Raw genomic sequence first — 23,075 nt, forward strand, 5'->3', positions numbered from 1 at the left:
TTTTCATTATATATGTGTGAAAATTGAGAATCAGAGGGATTAGATTATTTGCCCAAAGTCATATGGCTAATAAATGTTACAGCCAAGATCATCATCTGCCTGATACAAAAGTCCAGTTTACCATGCTATGCTGTTTCTGGGCAGTATTATAGATTTATTACAAAGCAAATAGAGTCAAAATTAGAGCAATGGAAATATTTGACATGAACTGTGTACCTTGGGTGACACTTTGAGCAATGACGCATATACATCAAAGGTTGTTTGCAGTTAGTAGACAAACTGTGGTCCAGAGCTCCTCTTTATGGCTTGTCTTTTAAGATTTGGTGTTCTTCAGGGTACCTCTTTTCACTACAATGTTTTTCTCATCCCATCACATGGCTATGATAACCATCTATAAGCTGATGATTACTATTCAACTGCCTATCAGCTCCTCTAGCATAAATCTTACTTTAAGCTTGCAAACCAGGGGGTTCTGCTTAATAATTTCTCCAAGTTAAGGTGGCACTAGTGGTAAAAACCTGTCTGCTAATGCAGGAGACATAAGAGATGTGGGTTTGATCCCTGGGTTGGGAAGATCCCCTGGAGGAGGGCATGGCAGCCCACTCCATTATTCTTGCCTGGAGAATCCCATGCACAGAGGAGCCTGGTGGGCTACAGTCCATGGAGTCGCCAAGAGTCGGACACGACTGAGTGATGAAGCACAGCACATCGTGCCATGTTGTGACTGCTGAAAATAACTCTCTGTCTTTCCCGTTAGATGATGAAGTCAGGGAGAACAGGGGTGGTGCATGTTTCTTGTTGCTAATTATTCCCGCCAAAGAACAGTGCCTCGTATGCTGACTTCATCTTTTTGTTGAATGAATAAATAAAACTCCCATCTATTAAATGCCACTCTGCGCAAGGCCCTATTCTTAGCTATTTATGTTCAGTAGTTTATTTAATCGTGAAAGAATTCTATCAGTCTCCTTATATTGTAGATGATGAAAATAAAGCCCAGAAAAGTTAAGCAACTTGTCCAAAGTTTTGTAGCTAAGTAGCAGGGCAAAAATTTAAACCTGGCCCCAAGCTCTCATGTCAAACCATGACATTGTACTGTCCTTCTGATTATAAGGCAGTAATGAATTTGTGCATTTAGTTGAATTTCATACAAAGTCTTGCCATCCTATCTATGGCCCTGTTAACTTGTGTTGTGCAACTTAGGGAAAAATCACATTCTTGAATGCCTGTAGTTTGAGAAGAGTGTTTGTTATATTTGCAAAACGGGATGAGTTTGCAAGTTTCATCCTCCTCCCTTTTTTCCACCCAAAGAAGGTCTGTGTCCTTGAACATAAAACGCAAATAATCCCTGTGCTGTTAATGATTAGCAAGTCATCCTATTTGGAATGTAAGGAAATAAAGTAACTGATGTACTGGCAACAGATTACTAGTTAACAGGCCTTGCTAGAAAAGACTATAAAAGAATTTCAGTTCAGTTTTCAATATTCTGCCCCAATCATCACCACCAAGGACCAAATAACTAGCAGGCATGAAGTGGGTGGTATCATTCTTTTTACTTTTTCTACTAAATTTTAGCGATTCCAGAACAATGCATAAAAATGCATATGGAATAGGTAAGATATTTTGTGTTTTTCTTTTGTCTTTTTTCTACATGAAAATTCTTAAATCTGTATTTATTCATTTGCTTTGAATTAGTTATCATATTACTCCGCATAGAGGATACATATTTCATTGGTGAATAGCTTAAAATGAATGATTAATTTATATCTTTATAAGAGTACAAGAGTTCTACAAAATCATGGCAGTGTGTAACATTATCTGTGACTAGTTCAATAGTGTTAAAACACTAGAAGATATAAAATCTGAGTTTTAGTGTTAAGTCTACTATAAATTATTCTGCTTAACTTTATTTGTAAGCTTCTTTGTTTTCCCAAGTACAAAATTAAGGTATTTGGATAGATGATTCCTAATGTCTTCTCAGTTCTAAAACTGTATAGTTCTAGCTGAGAAACAAACATTATACCTAGTAATGATGCCTTTCCTGACTGCAGTTGAAAACGCCATTATTCATGAAATTTATCTTGCTTTCCAGATTCCATATTGGATTCTTCCCCATGTTCTTCAGGGACCAATTTAGTTGGCCTGTAAGTTTTGCTTGTATAAATGCACTTTAAGTATGTAAAGCAATGAAAATTTAATTTAGATAATTAAATAAAATTGGATAGCTCTATGAGTTTTTAAACATGTAAAAGCAAATGAGACAATGTAAGAAAAATTATTTATGTTGAATATCAAATTGATATTGAAGAGGTTGAACAGTTGACCCATGCCTTAGATGTTAACCTCAGCCTCTAGATTCCTTGTAAATCTGTGGGACAAACAGAATCAGATTTTAGAACTTGAAGAATAATGTCTGATTGATGGTGACTCTATACGAATTCAAGAATTTTTCTCATCAATACCAATAGGATGATAGTACCATATTTTCTAATCTGAATACTGCTTAATCCTAGTAACAAATAGTAGAAGGTGAAATGTTCTACTTTTGGTTACTTGTAGAGGGTATGTTTTTCTCTTGAATGCTGTCTTTCTGTTCCATACTTCTGAAGTTTCTAATAATGATTTTAAAGGCATATGTTACGGATATCGATTGCACACAGAAACCTGTGATAGTAATGCTTTGGGTTAATCCATGATCAGACCTTGATCACCCTGGGAGTAGACTCAGACAAAGGTCTACTGACTAATTCTCTGCTTAAAAACACGCACAAAAACAACAAACTACAAAGAATATAGATACTTTCAAGTATGGATACATTGCAGTGGGTGGATGACCGCAGAAAGAGGAACCATTCGTAGGGGAAATCCACTTATTTTCTTTGTTAACAGATATATATGTATTCATGGGGGAAAGGGACAAGAAGAAGATGGACATTTCTTCTGGATGGCTAAAATTTACATACATTTTTAGCAAAAGTCATCCCCTAAGCAGATTACAATACAGCAGACAACCAAAAAAATAAAACCAAAAACTAACCTTGAGAAAAAGAAGTCTCTTTCTTAAGCATTCACATATATTTTTGTTTCAGAGCTACCATATTTTTTGCCCAGTCTGTTCAAGGAGCCACTTACGAGGAAATAAGTCAAATGGTGAAAGATGTATTGACTGTAATAGAGAAACCCACTGGCAGTGAGCAACCTGCTGGTTGTTTAGAGAACCAGGTGAGTGGATAGCAATAATTAAAAAAAAAATTGTTGTGATATTTGACTAAAACTCAGCATGCAGAAGAGAAGATGCAGGGACTGCTTAATAAATAAATACATTGAATTATTTGAAAACCTGTTTTATGAGAGGAGGTTTAATTTTGATTCACTGGAGAGAGCAAAGGAGAAAACAATGGATGTCTATTGTAAAGAGACGTTATAAGCATGGGGACTAAGAGCCAAGGTTCTGAAATCAGAGTATCTGGGTGACTGTGGGCATATTACTAAACTTCTTTGAGTTTAGTTTCTTCATCTATAAAATGAGTGATAATAATAGCTTCCATTTCTGGATTGTCGTGGAGATTGATATGATGAGTAGTAGGAGTTAATTTTTATTAAGCAAACCATGTGACAGCCATTCTTCTGGGAATGTTATGTACCTAGTGATAGTTAAAATATTTTGTGACGTGGAGCATAGCTTTGATGAATCAGAATGAAGTTTCAGTGAGCCAAGAGATTTGGGGTAGGCCTTGTTGGCAGTGTATCAGCTTTGCTTGCAAATGCTAATTTATTAAATATTTGCCATAATCCTACGGGGCAGATGGAAGTCTTCCAGTTGGGGAAGCCAAAGCACAGAGAGGTTAGATACTTTTCCTAAAGGCAACTCACAACCAGGTTTTAACATCCTCAATGGCTTCGTTATATTAGACTCTACACTATAGCAAATGTGAGGAGGATAGCACAGATTAGGGTTGCCAGATTCAACAAATAAACAACAACAAAAAAATAAGAAGCCCTCTTAAAATTGAATTTCAGATTAACAATGACTACTTTTTTAGAATAGGATACCCTAATGTAGAAGATAAATAAATGACAGTTATTATTGGTTATTATTATCTCAATATAGAAAATAACTAAGAACTTTAAAATAATTAGAGCTACCAATTATGAAACAAAATGCCTAGAGAATCCTCTGTCATGATGGAGCTAATGAAGTGGCCAAAAGAAGATGCATCTACATTACTATAAAGGAGGTGCCCTTTTAAAGATATAAAGTATTTATAACTCTGGAATTGATGACTTAGTAAAAGTCCCTGATTGGCAGCTCTATTTTTAACTTGACCTGATAGTCTAAAAATGTATGTAAAATAAGCAAAATGCATTTTATATCACAACTTTACATCCAATGAGATATCCAAGGTGATGTTACAGAATAGTGACTTATCATTGTAAACCTAAAAACATAATTTTTATGTAAATTTGGAATTGGAAGTCTTAGTTAAGATTTCTAGGATTCTCTAAATATTAGTAGTTTTAAAACCTAAATAAAAAATTTCCCTAAGTGAATGAAACACACATAATTCTCAGAGGCATTCATCAGGTTATTGGTGTCATCACCTGATTTTGATAAAATTAAGGCAGCAAAGAAGGATTTTAAGCATTTAAAATGTATATTAAAAAAAAATTTTTTTTTAATTACACTGTGGGACTTGTGGGACCTTAATTATCCAACCAGAAGTCAAACCCTGGCCACAGCAGTGAAAGCACCAAGTCCTAAAGCGCTGGACTACCAGGAAATTCCCTAAAACATTTTAGATAAATGTATAATTAGACCCATTAAAAGTATTTGAGGCTATTCTTATTTCATTTCAAATTATTTTCATTTTTGTCTGAAAATAATCTCCAACTTTTAGATCAGTATCTTATCACAAGAATATCAGATGGAGTATCTATGTCCTCCTTTTAAGATAAAATAATTTTGTCATGTGTATTACTCAAGGTTGGCAACTAAATTCCATTTTCCAAACATATCAAAGAAAACTACCCCATCAGGATGAAACTAAATATATTAGAATTTGTAGGGGGAAATTATTTTCCTAATCCACAGTTCTGATTCTAGATATTAGAAAACTTTTCATGTATTTTGCAGCATTTTTAGGTAAAGTTGTCTTTCATTACAAATAAATCTTCTAGGTATCTTCCTTTCTGGAAGAAATTTGCCGTGAAAAGGAAATTCCTGAAAAGTATGGGCTTTCAGACTGCTGCAGCCGAACTGGAGAGGAAAGACAGGACTGTTTCTTGGCACACAAAAAGGCTGCTCCAGCTTCCATTCTACCCTTTCCAGTTCCAGAACCTGTCACAAGTTGTAAATTGTACAAGGAAAATAGAGAGCTGTTCATAAACAGGTAAGACCCCATAAAGAGTGCAGTGCCAAGCAGAATCTAGAAATTATGCAATTTGCGAATGTAGTCTAATGCATGGAGAAAAAAATGTTTTGTGTGGCATCTTCTGAACTCTTGCCCGGTGAAATTAAGTGAGCAGTGTTAAATGTCACTTTGTCTCCACAACGGTAAACAGATAGGTGTAGACCACAGAGGAGGCCCACCAGCTGTCAGTCTCTTAGACACACCTTCTTTTTCCTAATTTTAGCTTGCTCAAGAATAATATTTAGCTTGTCCAAGTTTTCTGTGGCACAAATGACTCCTTCTAGAGCCAAACATTTGGTATTTTGTGTTCATCAAATTGCTTGGAAAAAAAAATTAGCCATCCAGGAATGTTTAAGATACATAAGCATGTCTAGCATTTATTGAGCACTTAGTATGTTTTAGGGATGTGTGTAATTAAAAGACGCTTACTTCTTGGAAGGAAAGTTATGACCAATCTAGATAGCATATTAAAAAGCAGAGACATTATTTTACCAACAAAGGTCCATCTAGTCAAGGCTATGGTTTTTCCAGTGGTCATGTATAGATGTGAAAGTTGGACTGTAAAGAAAGCTGAGCGCTGAAGAATTGATGCTTTTGAAGTGTGGTGTTGGAGAAGACTCTTGAGAGTCCCTTGGACTGCAAAGAGATCCAACCAGTCCATTCTAGAGGAGATCAGTCCTGGGTGTTCTTTGGAAGGACTGATGCTAAAGCTGAAACTTCAATACTTTGGCCACCTAATGCGAAGAGTCGACTCTTTGGAAAAGACTGATGCTGGGAGGGATTGGGGGCAGAAGGAGAAGGGGACAACAGAGGATGAGATGGCTGGATGGCATCACCAACTCGATGGACAGGAGTTTGGGTGAACTTCGGGAGGTGGTGATGGACAGGGAGGCCTGGAGTGCTGCAATTCATGGGGTCACCGAGTCGGACATGACTGAGCGACTGAACTGAACTGAACTGAACTGAGGGACGTGTGTGCTTGGCACATATGATCATATTGATGCTCACAAACAGCCTGTCAATTCTCCTTGTCCTCTTCCTCTTGATTTCTTTCCTTCTTCTTGTTTGCAGATGAGGGAAGCTTAGACAATTAAAGCAATTGTATGAGGGTTAGGGTTAGTTCCCAAGAGGGTATCTGAGTCCAGGTTCTCTGTTGGGGAAGCCTGTGTCTAATTCTTAATCACTTCTATCTTCCCTGGTAGTGCCTAATCCAGAGAAATATAGAACCTGCCCTTAGAACATCTCTGCTACAGTGGTTGCCAGGGTGGATAATAATTCCATTTTGCACTGATAAGAAAAACATACTTTACCTTTCTTCTTTATTTAGTGAAAGTCTGGCCTTTCTGATTCTGGAAACATGTCTGAGTAGACTTCTTGAAAAGGATACTTTAATACGAAGCACAGTCAGTGGTTCTGCCTAGTTTGTCCTCATAATAGAATATAGGATTGGCTGTCAGATTTTTCTTTTTCCTGGAGCATCTTTATTTATTTTCATTGGAGGATAATTGCTTTACAATATTAAGGTGGTCTCTGCTGTACATCAATGTATAGCAGTCATAATTATATACATATATATATATATAGTATATATATATATAGAGATCCCCCTGGAGGATCTCTAGTGAGGAAAATTTTGACAGCAAGTGGAAAAAATGACGATTTTCCTAATCTTTAAACAATTCCAGAGTCCAGTTCCAAGCAATAGCAGTCCTATTTTAATGTGTTAGTAAATTTTACTACTCCTTTTCATTTCAGATACATCTATGAGATAGCAAGAAGGCATCCTGTCCTGTATGCACCTACAATTCTTTCTGTGGCTACTCAATACAATAAAATTATTCCACATTGCTGCAAAGCTGAAAATGTCACCGAATGCTTTGAAACAAAGGTATTATATTTGCAGGGATATCTGAACCAATAACTTCAATCTAATTATGACTGACTAAAGCCAAAAAAAAGTTAAAAATAGAAATACGCTCTGTGTATAGAGTAGCATTTTCAGAATAGGATATATTTCAGTAGTCTGCTATTCTTTGGGCTAAAAACCTGGGTTTACAGTTTTGTTTTTTTTTTAAATTCATTCCTTCATCCATCCATTCATGCAGACAATGATTATTTTATTATTAAGGAAGTAAGTTTGGTGGGATAAAGACAGAGGTAGAAGTGATAACATAAATGAAAGAGAGGAGTAGAAGGTGAAAGAAGATGGGGCAGGAGGAAGAGGAGAAAAAGAGCAGGAAAAGAGGGAAGAAAATGAAAGAGAAGTAGGATAAATGCTTTATATTTGTTATTTCTTTTAAACCTTAGAATAAATTTGAAGTAGAAGTGTTACTGTCATTTAACAAACAAGGAAATTTAAATTTAGAGATGTGAATAGATCTCTTAGGTTTGGAGAGCTAGAATAACATCAACAGTTCATTACTTGTTGCTTAAAGTCACCAACTTGATGGACATGAGTTTGAGCAATCTCTGGGAGCTGGTGATGGACAGGGAAGCCTGTCGTGCTGCAGTCCATGGAGTCACAAAGAGTCAGACATGACTGAGCGACTGAACTGAACTGAAGTGAAAGTCCTATAATAAAAAGTTCCTAAGGAGAGTGACTATTCCTAGAACGTCAGGCTGTGATGCAGTCTCACTTTTTGTGACTGAGCAGCCACTTAAGAAATGAGCAGTCTTCAATTTGTTCAAAATTACAGTTGTTTATTCATTCTCAAGTATGAAGATTGCAGTGGTTTTGTTTCAAGTTACTTTTAATAAATCTGTCTGACATAGATGTATATAGCATGAATAAAGTTTTGTAAAAATATATGAGATTTAGAATTTTTAGCAAAAAGTTTTTATAGAGTTTCATGTTTTATCTGTGAGCTTTCCTGGTGGCTGACTCAGTGATAAAGAATCCGTCTGCTAATGCAGGAAACCTGGGTTTGATCCTTGGGTTGGGAAGATCCCCTGGAGAAGGAAATGGTAACCCACTCAAGTATTCTTGCCTGGGAAATCCCATGGACAGAGGAGCCTGACAGGCTACAGTCCTTGTGGTCACAAAGAGTCAGACATGACTTAGTGACTAACAACAACAATAAATACTTTAGCTGTATCTGTTGTTTTTCTAATTATTAGAGTCTAACAGGACAAATGCATCCTTTCTTGACAGCTTTTTTTTTGGTTTGTTTTTCTGTCTAGGTAACATCAATTACAAAAGAATTAAGAGAAAGCAGTTTGTTAAATCAGCATACATGTGCAGTAATGGGAAAATTTGGACCCCGGACCTTCCGAGCCATGTAAGTTTGAGCTCTACCTGGAAGATATCTGCAAAACTTCCATTTTGTAATTTGAGTCCACTTTTCTTGTTATTACTGTTGTAGAGAATGAAGTTTCCATTGATGAGAGCTACCCTGGGCTTCCCTTGTAGCTCAGCTGGTAAAGAATCCGTCCGCAATGTGGGAGACGTGGGTTCAATCCCTGGGTTGAGTAGATCCCCTGGAAAAGGGAAAGGCTACCCACTCCAGTATTCTGGCCTGGAGAATTCCATGGACTGTATGCATGTGGTTGCAGAGTCGGATACGACTGAGCGACTTTCACTTTCAGTTTTCACTGTGATTAGAATCATGAAATCTTAGGAATGGGGAGAACAGACCAGTCTGCTATTTAAAACTTTCTAAAGTCTAGATGAGATAATGCTTAGTGAAGGCTTCAGAGATTTATGCTACTTACCTGTTCTTCTAGATACTCAGGTTCTGGACTGCAACTTATTTATGCCTCATAATTATAATTATTTTCCTGCATTCTCTACAAAGTAGATTAGCCTTTCCTAAGTATCATTTAAAATTTCTGGCTTAACAAAACATTTTTGATGTTAATTCTGCTCCCTACTCTGCTATAAAAGTCCATTATGCCAATTGTTGCTTTTCATAAATATTCACTTGAAGCAATAATATTAGAATCTACTGTCCAGAGGAAAACAAAATTGTCATTTCTGAAGAACTGGCATGCATTTTCCTAACTGATGAAAGCATATGTTAATAACTCACTGAAGTCTGTTTTTCTTGTCCCAGCTGCTAAAAAAGCTCAGAGGCAAAATTGGGAGTTTTTCAATTGCCTGTTATACTTAGCATATTTGCCCTCTCTTTCTTCCTTTGATTGTATGTATGTATGTACCTGTGTATCTATCTATCTATCTAATCTATCATCTATGTATCTAATTTTGGAGAAGGCGATGGCACCCCACTCCAGTACTCTTGCCTGGAAAATCCCATGGACGGAGGAGCCTAGTAGGCTGCAGTCCATGGGGTCACTAAGAGTCGGACACGACTGAGCAACTTCACTTTCACTTTTCACTGTCATGCATTGGAGAAGGAAATGGCACCCCACTCCAGTGTTCTTGCCTGGAGAATCCCAGGGATGGGGGAGCCTGGTGGGCTGCCATCTCTGGGGTCGCACAGAGTCAGACACGACTGAAGCGACTTCACAGCAGCAGCAGCAGCAGCATGTATCTAATTTATCGCATTTATCTATTTTTTTGTCGTTTAGAATGAGAGGAATATTAAAAAAACAAAACCCAAACAACTGTAGTTGTTGAACAAATGTAGTTCAACCTCTTCATTTTCAGACATGAGTAACCGAAGTCCAATCAGATTAAAGCAGTTTACCCAAGACCACATTACTGGTCATCAGAACCAAGTTTTTCTAGGTCCTTGTCATTATTTATTTCCATCACATCTGCTTGCCTGCTATGTCAGTAATCTCTAATTGTCTGAATCCTCACAACTGAGACTTTGAGGTCAAATATGGAAATCAGAATTATCAGTGATTTAGCACTGCACTAGCCAGTAAGGCAACCACTAGCCACAGGAAGCTCCTAAGCACTTGAAATGCGGCTAGTGTAAATGAGGAATTGTGCTCTAAGTGTAAAGCCCGATTTCAAAGATTCACTATGAAAAAGAAAATGTGTGATATCTCATTAATAGGCTTACTGTTATACAACAAGGACCCACTGTATAACACAGGAAACTATATTCAATATCTTGTAATAACCTATAATGGAAAAGGATCTGAAAAAGAATATGTATATATATAAAACATATAAAATTGAGTCACTCTGCAGTTAGCACACCTGAAACTAACACACTGTAAATTAACTATATTTCAATAAAAAGTAGTTAAAAATAACTTTTAACATAGATTGAAATATTATTTTTTATATATTGTGCTAAAAAACATATTATTACAGCAAATTTAACCTGTTCCTTTTTACTTTTTAATATGGTTGCTAGGAAATTTTAAACTACATAACTGGTTCAAAGTACTCTTGTTTTAAACTGAAGCATTTCTAGTATAGAGAAACATCTGGCCTGCTAATTGAAGAGTACCAAGTACATGCATGTAAAGTATATTGATTTGCTTGTTTGTTAAATGACACATTTAAAAATATTGTACTTAGTAAAAGCAAAGTTTTAAGTCATGGATTTAGTTCCAAGACTGATTGATTCTTCTTGGAGGAGGTCAGATTATGCTCTAACTACCCTCCAACTCTATTAGAAACTTAAAGATTAATTCATGACCTACTTTATTTAAGTTTACCTTAGTAAAACAATGTAAGTTAACATATTATTCTTTAAATTCCAAAACCAAAAATGGGATAAAAACCAAAGAAAAAACAATATAATTATAATGACATTATTTATCATTTGATATCCATAAATGATTAAAGTTAAATATTCTCAATTAAAAAAGAAAGTCTGTCAACTAGTAGCAGCAACAATACCAGTTACTCTAGGGTGCAGTGGTCTCAACTAGATAGCTCTTAAAGTTTACATAAAATATGCAGAAGGAATAAGAACTTTTATTTCTGACTTCCTTTGTGGGTCATACTATGTGTCTTGGCATAATGACACATCTGAGATCTGAGTGTTTAGTTGGCTTTGCTTTCTTGTTCCTGTTGATTCACACATATGCACCCTCCCCAAATCTCAGGAGTGGTTTGTTTTTTCCTCTCAAGTGAAAAAGTGATTACTGTTCTCAAAGAATTTTCCACTTCTTAATTATTTTTCCTTTTCAGTTTTTTTCCACCTTTTCACAACAAGGATCCCAAATACTCAGCATCAGGATCCAGCAACAAAGAGATAAATATTGTTGCAAATCACAAAAATGGTTTTAGGAAAAGATAAATTAATTCCATACCATTTGTAGTGCCAGATTACAGTTTATAGAGTCACTGCTTTGAAAGACTGGGGTAGAATTGATAAGATGTGTAACACTTTCCTTTTTCTTTATAAACAGGAACATTTTGGCCTTTTCTCCTTGGAGTGCAACTATGTATGTTATTTCATCTTGATAGATAGCCATGATTGATTTCTAATTCTTTTTTCCCTTAGAACTGTTACTAAAGTGAGTCAAAAGTTTCCCAAAGCTAATTTTACTGAAATTCAGAAACTGGTCATGGATGTGGCCCACATACATGAGGAATGCTGCAAAGGAAACGTGCTGGAGTGTCTGCAGGATGGGGTGAAGAGTTTTGCCTCCTACAAAAAAGATATTTCCACTCTCTTCTGTTTCTCTTGCTCTCATTCTAAATGGGAGAAGGCTGTTGCGAGTTGGTCATAGGTGTGGTAACTAGCTGACAGTGAACAACCGTCTTTGCTGACTTTGTTTTTTTACTTCAAGCATAGGCTCCTCTTGCTAGACCATTCATTTTTACTTTGAAAGGAGATGGGAACCCTCCACATAGAATTGAAGGCAGGCAGATTCTTTACTGTTAATATATTTGTTTTTCCATCCATTTGTACTTTCAATTGATAGTATGCATTGAATACTTTCTATGCGCTAGCCACTGTTGGGATCACCTATTAGGAAGACACAAGATGACTTCAAGGAATTTACTATCTGACAAGACAGATAAGACATGTGACCTCATTGGGATTAGGGACTGTCTTTGGTTGGCTGTTATTTCTGTAGGCCACCAGCACAATGCCTGGCACGTGGAAGGCACTCTATATTATACTCATAGAGCTGTTACATGAACACAACAAAATAATATGAGGAACATAAAAACAACACAAAATACTGTTTTACAAAGTAAAAAGCTAGCCATCAAGGAGAGGTGTGAATAAAGGGCTCTAAGGTAATTAAAAACCAGAAACAAATACACCCAAAACAGAACCCTCAAGCATGCCATAGTCAGTTGAGCTTTAAGCAGTGTGGCATTGATCTCTTTTGGGCCACGCTTGGCTTCTTAGATGTTGTGCAATAGGCCTGTCTGTCTCTAAATTTCTCCCTCTCTGGTCCCCCTGTGATACACCTTCTTCTTTAAGGAGGCTTAAAATCATTGTTCCTAGATATTTAGATGGCTTGAAACCAGGGCTGGAACGTGGTTTCCAGAAGGTTGAAAGTGAGGGTAAAATGCTCATTTCAACCAGTCCAATGGCAATTTGTCTGAGATAGACTGTGAAGTCAGCAAGAAGCCAAGGCTTCTGGGGAGACCAGAGGGTTGACTCTGAGCCCAGGCAAAGAATCTTGATGTCAGGAGTTGGAGAGAGTGAATTGGAGATGCTGCCTCCAAGGCAGATTTTCCTATCTCATTTAGTTTTCCTTTTAGAAGCACTTACCTTCATATTAAGAATGGTAATAAGAACAATTTTCTCTTTGTATCAGTTTTAGTTGACAATTTTACTAAGTGGTATGGTCATTTCTTAAAGTTTAGTTTTTTCAGTTTTTCGAGTGCATAACCACCCTTTTCCTTTAAGGTGGAAAAAATAATTTAAGTATGGTATATTATTTGGATTTTAACAGATGAATAATGGGTTCTAATTGTTCCCGATAAGAATGCACAGAATTTTCAGGACTTTGAGAGGGACATGTAAGCTCAGCTTCTTTCTTGGTCACTTACATGCCCTGAACATTTCATTGTCTATAGACTGCCCTCTGGAGGTCATAATGGGCTACTGCAGATTGTTTTGTTAAAAATGAATCTTTTGCTCTCCATGATATGCCATCAATAACAAATGTTTAGTAGCACATTTCAATACTAATAGAAAGATATGCATCCACCTGCATGTCATTCACTTTGAGGCATACATTTGTCTTTTGTTTTTAAAAACTTGCTATGAGGGTAAAATAAATTTTAGCTGACACATATGAAAAGAAGAACTGAACAAACAAGGTTAGGTGAAAAGATGTGAAGAGAGACAGAAGGGGGAAAGCACTACCATAAAAGGGGAGACAAGGCAAAAGTCTTTTTCCTTCGTTCTTTCCTTCCTAGGATTGGCCTTAAGATCCTGAATTAAAGAATAAATTTTTAGAACTTAGACTTTGTTTTTCTATTGCAGGAAAGAGTTATGTCCTACGTATGTTCTCAACAAGGTATTCTGTCAAGACAAATCGCAGAGTGCTGCAAGTTGCCCACCACACTTGAACTTGGTCATTGCATAATTCATGCAGAAAATGATGACAAACCTGAAGGCTTATCTCCAAATGTAAATAGGTTTTTAGGAGAGACAGATTTCAACCAACTTTCTTCAAGGGATAAAGATCTCTCCATGGCAAGGTAACACACTCTGTAAATGTTATGTTCACACAGGTAAGAATTATGATGTGACTGACAGCCTTGTGTTGTTGAAATGCTTTCTGAACTCAGTATGTGAGGATGATGTTAGAGTGTTCTAAGCCAAAATATAGTTAGGCAGATAACAAGGGAATAAAGAATGGGATCTCTTATACTGATGAGACTTTCACCCTTGCTGTTACTCACTGGCTTGCTTATGAGGAGGCATTTTGTTTTGTATCAATTTCTCTGGAATCAGAAGCATTATGATCCTTATACAGATTGGAAGCATTATGATCCTTTTACGGATCTTATATAAAGATCACCGTTGGTTTTCTGAATAGGTTATAGATATTTTTATAATAAGAAGTGCTCATAATTAAGAATGAGCTTTTTCACTGTGCATGTTTTAAAAACTTTTCCCTCAAGTATAACTTAATAGATAGTGCTAGATAGAAGGGCCTTTATTGTAGCAGTTTATTTGCTATTTATTGAATATATGTTTTATTTTTTAAGGAAATAAAAATGCATTTAAAGATATTTGCAGTATGGCACTAATAACTGTAATTTACAGGATATGTTCTCATTCTATTTGCCTTTAAGGGGAATGAGCAGCTAAGTTAGTACATTTTCCTTTATTGTACAGTGTGTATCAATAGACACTATTAGAGGAGGGATTGTGCAGCTCTTAGGACATTATACTTGATCTCCAAAGGTCTTTTGAAATTTAAGAGTCTGCTTTTAATATGGTAAGGAAAATAATGGTGCAATTTTCTTTTTAATAATCCCAGAGGATATTACTCTATTGTTGCCTTAAAATTAGACAGGCACACATTGTTTGCACCGCTAAATTAAATTATGTAAACAAGAACAAAGTCTAGATTTCAGAAACTCAGGGACAATATTATTGGAGGCAGAACTAATATGACCTATTTCTACAATCTGGGAATATAATCAGTAAATTCAAGAATTCTCTTTAAATTTACCCATTCATACATTCTGAAGCTGTTCATTTAATAGAAGTAGTTCTTCAATTGGAAAGGTTCTTCACAGTAGAAATTTTCTCAGCCAAGAATGATCTTTCCTCAAACATTCTGTGTGGCTTCCTTCAACTAGGTTTTTCTTTTGAAAGAGCTGCTCAAAGAGACTTTTCTTGACCACACACTCTAAATTGTCACCCTTTTCCCTCTTCTTTTATTTCTCTTCATTGATTTAGCAATATTTAAATTAGATGACCTGTTTCTTGTTTGTTTCTGTCTCTCTATAATGCATGCTTTTGAGAGGGCAGGCATTTTATCTTATACATTATTGAAACCTTCCTGCTTAAAGAAAATGCTTACACAGAAATAGCAGTGGAAAAGTATCTGTTGGATGGATACATTTAAAGTCCATAAGTGAAAAGCCAAAATGAATGATGCAAGAGAAAGCAAAATACCATTTTAGAACAATTTGAGGGGTCATAATTTTCATTAATAATTTTGCCATGCATATAGTTTAAATCATATTTGACTTCTAGGTTTATTTACTTCAATGTCAACTCCTGCATGTCATATAGCAGAGGAATAATTTGTCTTTTAATTCCAATAACTTGTTTTTTTCACACATATTTCAGATTTACATATGAATATTCAAGAAGACACACTAAGCTTGCTGTTCCAATAATTCTAAGAGTTGCTAAAGGATATCAGGAATTACTGGAGAAGTGTTCCCAGTCTGAAAACCCTTCTGAATGCCAGGATAAAGGGGTAAATTGCTCTAGTCTTTTAAGGAAAATCTGAAAAACTCAGTTGATATCATGTATTGAAAAGTGCTGTTTGTTTGAAAATACCTAGTCACTAACAAATTTTTAGGTGGTTGTATCTATTAAATAGCTATCTAGCTAGTGATTAACTGGTAGTCAACAACTTTTGGCTTGTTTTAGAAATACAAATGTTTTAACCAAAAGTTCTTTTATACATAGAATAAAAATAATATTCCTTTTGAATAGCTCCAGAAAGGCAAGAATTTGTATAGAAAGAACTGCAATTTTTTTACCCAAGGATTGAGTTCTGTCATACAATAACTTGTGGTTCACACAGTTATAAACTTAAATCCCTAAAGTTCATTTGCTTTAATTCTCATCATTTATCTTTAATATTAAAAAAAACCCTCTAAAAGAGATTTCTCTAAGACTGGTATTATAATAGAATAAGATATTATTTGGCCAAATTTTACATATAAAGTTGCTTGTAAAACGTGTATAATAATGCTTGTATTTTCAGGAAGAAGAATTGGAGAAATATATCCAGGAGAGCCAAGCCCTGGCAAAACGAAGCTGCGGTCTCTTTCAGAAATTAGGAGAATATTACTTACAAAATGCGTATGCTTTGTTTAAACAACATTTTAAGTGACGTATGGGAAGATTCTCTGGAGAAGGAAATGGCAGCCCACTATAGTATTCTTGCCTGGAGAATCTCATGGACAGAGGAGTCGGGTGGGCTGCAGTCCATAGGGTCACATAGTCGGACATGACTGAGTGACTAACACTTAAGTGACTTAAAATCATTAACTGATGAGGGAAAGATTTATCTAAATTAACCACCCATGGCTATGCTAATTTCATCACCTAGTTGGACTGGTGTGCTCAGTCGCTCAGTCATGTCCGAGTTTTTGCGACCCCAGGGACAGTAGCCACCAGGCTCCACTGTCCAAAACCCAGTTTCCTGTTCCAGCAGGCGGCCTTCCCCAGGCCCCTCTCTTAAGGAACAACAGATGGCCTGTAAAGATGGCTTCCAAAGTCTGGCTTTGGGTTGCCCAAACCATGCGGATTTTTGCGCTAAGGATACCCCTTCTATCATAAAGTTAAAACACCAAAAGATCAAAGTTCATTTCAAGGAAACTTTCGAAGGTGGGAATAGAGTCAGCCTGCTGCCCAGTGTTAATTTTCCCGTTGGGATCTGTTGATGTAACAAGAGTGCTGGGAGTGAGTGTCAGAGTGAATGCGTCCCCAGTACTGGTCCAGGCACCATGTGGATGAAATAAATGAGCTGAATTCATGCCTTCTGATGCCAGAAGAGGGTCTTTGAGAAGGCATGGAGGTCCAGAAACAAGTGAAGAACTCAGCAAGATTTGGTGGGAAATGCTTCTTTCAGGTTTCTTGTTGCGTACACAAAGAAGGCTCCTCAGCTGACCTCACCTGAGCTGATGGCCTTGACCAGGAAAATGGCGAACGCAGGAGCCGTTTGTTGCCATCTCAGTGAGGACAAACAGCTGGCCTGTGGCGAGGGACTGGTGAGTGTTCTGTTTGGTCCTATCCTGTTTCTGCTCTGTTGGACTCGAAATAGCCTTACGGTTCCCATTTGGGGGACACACACACACACACACACACCCAGGCTTTATTTCTTTTCAGTTAGGACTATGAGCTTCCCTTGTGACTCAGCTGGTAAAGGATCTGCCTGCAATGCGGGAGACCTGGGTTTGATCTCTGGGTTGGGAAGATCCCCTGGAGAAGGGAAAGGCTACCCACTCCAGTATTCTGGCCTGGAGAATTCCACAGACTGTATAGTCGATGGGGTCGCAAAGAGTCGCATACGACTGAGTGACTGACACTTATGTATTAACTATGTGGAGAAGTTAGGTTTTGCTATTCTTACCTTCAGAAAGTGATTCTCTGAATTCCAAAAGTAAAATGGAAAGTTCAACTAAATATACATGGAAAAAGTAATGGAATGATTTCTTGGGTCAGAGCAGAGACTTTTCCCCTGTGGAAGTGTGTAACTGAAAATGTGTTTTCAATAGCTGACACAAATAGCAGAAGGGGCTGTCTTCCATATCACCTGTGGAACATAGGTAACTAAGAGCTGAAGTTTATCCCAAACAAGTGGGTAAAGGTAAATATGGCAGCACACATGCTGATGCAGACAACACGTTTTCCTGTAATGTTAATATTACTGGGCATTAAACATCACGGCAACAATTTTCCTGAGTCAATTCTCTGGTTAATGCTCCCTCTCTTTGCTTTCTCCTCTCTCACTCTCCTAATCAGGCTGACCTTATTATAGGACACTTATGCATCAGACACGAAGAGAATCCCATAAACCCTGGTGTTGACCAGTGCTGCACCTCTTCATACTCCAACAGGAGGCCATGCTTCAGCAGCTTGGTGGTGGATGAGACATACGTGCCTCCGCCATTCTCCGATGACAAGTTCATCTTCCATAAGGATCTGTGCCAAGTTCAGGGGGCACCACTGCAGACAATGAAGCAACAGTAAGAAATGGTTATTTGCTACTATGGAGAAGATTGGCATCACTAAATAGTGGTGGAGATTTCTACCTCACGCACCCAACACTCTTGGGCTCACCAGAAGAACATTATTACTCCAAAGCACTTAAAGTGACTTTCAAAATTGTCTTGTCTCAGCGTTTTCATAGGCTTTAGTCTGGAAAAATTCACTGGGGGCAGATGTTCCTGTTTGTAAAAAGAGTCTCCATTTTAACTATTGTTGTGATGCGTTTTGGGCTTGAGAAAAAGGAAGTAATCTGTTTAGGGTTAATTAGGATATATCTTTATAGGAAGTCTTGGGTACTTGCAACACTAGCACTGAAAAAGCGCCTTTGCATTTTTTCCACACTAGTTACTCTTTGAAGAAAATAATCATAATATTCAATTCAACCATGAAGTATGGGTGTTAGGAAATGGAATGCACATTTCAGTTCATCGTGGGGCGCATTCTGTAATGATGATAGTAATGCAGAGTGGAATTCATTTCTGCAAATTTCCATGCATTTTAATACTTCTGTGCTTTGTAAAAGGTCTCCCTTCATTTTGGAAAACCTGTTCTTCCCTTTTTTCTGTCACAGTCTGAGGCACGTAAGAATGCTGCCTCCTCTGGCAAGCTTCTCCCACTTCTTCAGTTAATGTTAATTTCAACATGAATATATTACTAAATGTGTTGTTGTTGTTCAGCCCCTCAGTTGTGTCTGACTCTGTGTGACCCCCTGGATTTCAGCACTGAATGTGTAGTACAGGCAATTAGGATGGACGGTGTTCAGGTAGGGGTGTGATAACTGTGAATGGCAGGGATTTGGAAGTTGGAGACTTTGAGTATAGATAAGACATATTTTAGAAGAGAGAACCAATCAGAAAGGATATTTTAGGCAAGTAAGAAGACTGTATTTCACTACATACAAGTATGGTGAGACTATGAAGTAGTGTTTCATCTTTAATTTGCATAAATCCAGACCAGTGGAACATTTAGCATGGTTCTAGCCTCAGTCTTTCTAATAAATATTAGACAAAATATGTGTGGTAAGTCTGGAGATAATTGATGGAATGAGGATGCAGAGCAAGGATTGCTGGGGCTCTGAAAGTTCTCTGCTAAGACGTTTTTAGAAAAATACCATCGCAAAGCAGACTTCTCTTATATATTGTTTTGTTTTGAAACAGGTTTCTCATTAACCTCGTGAAGCAGAAGCCACAAATAACAGAGGAACAACTTGAGACTGTCGTTGCAGATTTCTCTGGCCTCCTGGAAAAGTGCTGCCAAAGCCAAGAGCAGGAAGTCTGCTTTACAGAAGAGGTAGGTGCAGCTCATGTTTATACTCAAACCCTAGGTATGGAATTTTCTGTAATGGAAAATGAAAAGAATATCTCACTAATTTATAATTTTAAAATAATGCCAGAAATATTTATATTTAATTTAGAAATAGATCGAAAGACTATAATGTTTAAAAATAGTCATAGTTTTCCTAAATATTAGGAAGAAGTGTAATTTGCAATGTGTAATGAGAGTTACTAATTTTGATTTATTTCCTAGTGGAGAAAACCATAGTGAATATATAATGAACTGATGATAATTTAGAAGGCTTCTGGCCTAAAATTTATCAATTCAGTAAATGGATGAAAAGGATTTAGTTGCAAATTAATTGTGCAAATGGGATATTGGGGGAATATTTATAGAAAGTATGTTGAAATCAATGAGGAGCAAACCTTTGAATATTAACAGAGTAGTAATTAAGGATTATCTTAATATAATTATTTAGCAATTTTGGTTGGATTTACAAATTGGTTACACTTTGTAAGCCTCAAGTTTGTATTGCTAAATACATTTGAATATAGCATCACTATATTTTAAAAAGATATTCTATATTTCAGCCTTTTGCTCTTTTATTTGACTGTCTCATAATATAGAAGTTTAGATGTTTGGTCATTTGATAATATTTAGAAATGTTGAGTTTTTCAATAGATAATATGATTGTGTGTGTTTTAATGCATATACTTATTAATATATGTTTGTGTTTTTGGTAGAACTGGGTGGGACAGATAGCAAAATCAGATAAAACTAGGTAAAATAGATTTTATGTAAACTATTTATGATAAATATGATACAAAAAGATTAATGTCCCCTGTTCTGAGAAGACATTAATTTACAGGTAGAGAACATTAACAAATAGTAGCACAGTGGTATTTTCTCTGCAAATCTTTTGATTTCTATGACTGATTTTTAGGGAAAGGAGAGAGGATGAGGCTTGGTAAGAATTTGGAGTTTGGTATAGGAAATACAATATCTACTGTTGATCAGAGTAGAAGATTTTTTCCACCTCTGGTTTCTGTTGTCCAAGTTTGTTGAGATCAGAGTTGCATATCTTTATTTTAACCCGTTTAATCTATAAACCTGTGAATTTACCCCTAGGAAGTAGAGAGTTAACTGTGTTGTGACTAGCATAGTCATCTCCTTTTTAATCTGATGAGTCTTATTGATTGAGTTCACTTTTATTTTTTTCATTTTTTATTAGCAGTTGAAGTACTGTATTGTATAAGTTACAGGTATACAGTATGGTGATTCACAATTTTTTAAAGGTTCTACTCCATTTATAGTATTGGCTATATCCCCCAGGTTGTACTTTGCATCATTGCAGCTTATTTTATACCTGATACATCTTACTCCTCTCCCTCCTTATCTCCCCTTCTTCCTTATCTCCCCTCCCGCTTTCCCCTCCCCACTCACTGGTAACCACTAGTTTGTTCTCCATATCTGTGAATCTGCTTCTTTTTTGTTATAGTCACTAGTTTGTTGATGACTCTTTTTTATTTTTTATTTGCAGGGTCCAGCACTGATTTCAAAAACTCGTGCTGCTTTGGGAGTCTAAGTTACTTCAGGTAACAAAAAGTTCAGAAAAGGCTAACTATAATGTTGATTCTCCCCAAATATTGATCCATAGTGAAATGCATCCCAAGAGCCAGCATTAAATACTTTCTTAAGTCAGTCAGTCAGTTCAGTCCCTCAGTCGTGTCCGACTCTTTACACCCCATGGACTGCAGCACGCCAGGCCTCCCTGTCCATCACCAACTCCCGAAGTTTACTCAAACTCATCTCCATTGAGTTGGTGATGCCATCCAACCATCTCATCATCTGTCGTCCCCTGCTCCTCCAGCCTTCAATCTTTCCCAGCCTCAGGGAAATTCAGTTAAAAAAAAATTTATTTAAAACCCTGAAACACGATAATGTTCACAATTTTACACTGGTGATTTGAATAACTCAAAATTCTTTTAGGCTTTTTCATAGGCTTCAGAGAATGCCATCAGGAGGCCTTCCAATCAGTATATCTGATACAGATCTGATATATGTATATATACATATATTTATACACACACACACACACACACACACACACACACACACACCCCTAATGCAAAATAATAAAACTAGTTACTGTGCCTATTAATTTAATTAATATTTATATAATGTTTTTATTCTTGTTACAGGAGGAAGAGAAGAAAACAAGTCTTCATTTTTGTTTGGTGTGAATTTTTCCCTTTAATTCTAACTGATTTGTGCTTTTTGTGAATTAAAGAAATGATGAAAACTTTTATGTGAGATTTCCCTATCACAGAAATAAAATACCTTCAAATGTTTCCTTTTTCCTAGCCTGCTTATTTATGAAAACATGCAGATAATTTCTTTAAATCATTTTGTATACCATTGTCGGAAGCAGATTCTGGTCACAAAGCACTGAGTATTGGTCCCTGCAGGAGATTAAAGCTACTCAAGGATGGATTTATAACACTGAAGACTAAATTATATGATGAACCAAAAAGATGTTCCCAAGTAAAGCACTATTTGGTGCTTCCAGGGCATACTGTTCATTAAATATCACTTAAGTATTCTAATTTAACATCTACTTTTCTCTTAATCTTCTCAGTTCTCTATTCATAGACCTTTTAAAACACAGTGTTTACTGTAGTTATTTTGATTGACAGTAACTGACACTGTCACCAATTATTATTATTTCCTTTTATTCTTCAAGTATTTGTTGAACTCTCACTGTGTCTCAGGTCCTGTTCTGGGTGCATTCACTGTCCTGCAGTTGCTCAAGAAAAGAAGGAAGCAACTAATAGCAATGCAATGAGATTATGGCTATTATAGAGGCAGCAACATATTGTTGAGAGAATGAAAGAGTGGGTGAGACCAGTTGTGACTATGGAAAGTCACACTGGCAGAGACAAACATTTAAGTGTCTCAGAAGATGAACGGGTAAACAAGAAGGCAAATACAAGAAAAAGAACTATGACAAACCATGACAATGAATGTCTAGACATGGAAGATCAAACAAGAGATGCATACTATATGGGATTGAGTGGATTCTGATGGGTTTTACTACAAAGGGTTTGAACAAAGTCTTATGGGCACCAGAGGATGAACATAATATTTAAGTAGAGTAATTAGTTTTTAAGGAGATATTGCATGAGATATGGGATATGGGGAGTTCAGTTCAGTTCAGTTCAGTCACTCAGTCATGTCCTACTCTTTGGTACCCCATGGACTGCACCATGCCAGGCCTCCCTGTCCATCACCAACTTCTGCAGTTTACTCAAACTCATGTCCATTGAGTTGGTGATGCCATCCAACCCTCTCATCCTCTGTCATCCCCTTCTCCTCTTGTCTTCAATCTTTCCCAGCATCAGGGTCTTTTCAAATGAGTCAGTTCTTCGCATCAAGTGGACAAAGTATTGGGGTTTAAGCTTCAGCATCAGTCCTTCCAATGAACACTCAGGACTGATCTCCTTTAGGATGGACTGGTTGGATCTCCTTGCAGTCCAAGGGACTTTCAAGAGACTTCTCTAACAACACAGTTCAAAAGCATGAATTC

The 23,075-nt window shown here is 36.8% G+C and overlaps 1 protein-coding gene across 1 annotated transcript; it reads left to right on the forward strand.

Annotated features, from left to right (window-relative positions):
- The first annotated feature begins 1,525 nt into the window (after positions 1–1,525).
- On the forward strand, positions 1,526–21,775 carry AFP (alpha fetoprotein). Its single transcript, XM_068975235.1, has 15 exons — positions 1,526–1,610; positions 2,090–2,141; positions 3,087–3,219; positions 5,176–5,387; positions 7,164–7,296; positions 8,589–8,686; positions 11,780–11,909; positions 13,730–13,947; positions 15,557–15,689; positions 16,206–16,303; positions 17,076–17,214; positions 17,969–18,192; positions 19,372–19,504; positions 21,030–21,084; positions 21,691–21,775. Exons 1-14 carry the CDS (start codon positions 1,526–1,528, stop codon positions 21,072–21,074), a joined length of 1,833 nt encoding a protein of 610 aa, XP_068831336.1. The 3' UTR covers positions 21,075–21,084; positions 21,691–21,775.
- Positions 21,776–23,075: the final 1,300 nt, after the last annotated feature.

This window comes from Capricornis sumatraensis, chromosome 7 (assembly GCF_032405125.1).
Source record: "Capricornis sumatraensis isolate serow.1 chromosome 7, serow.2, whole genome shotgun sequence".
NCBI classification, from domain to species: domain Eukaryota; kingdom Metazoa; phylum Chordata; class Mammalia; order Artiodactyla; family Bovidae; genus Capricornis; species Capricornis sumatraensis.

Excerpts from the sequence above, each read along its gene's own strand:
- AFP (XM_068975235.1), top strand. The coding sequence starts at position 1,526 with ATGAAGTGGGTGGTATCATTCTTTTTACTTTTTCTACTAAATTTTAGC. Across the intron at positions 1,611-2,089 it reads TAAAAATGCATATGGAATAG|ATTCCATATTGGATTCTTCC; the intron begins GTAAGATATTTT and ends CTTGCTTTCCAG. Across the intron at positions 15,690-16,205 it reads CTGAATGCCAGGATAAAGGG|GAAGAAGAATTGGAGAAATA; the intron begins GTAAATTGCTCT and ends TTGTATTTTCAG.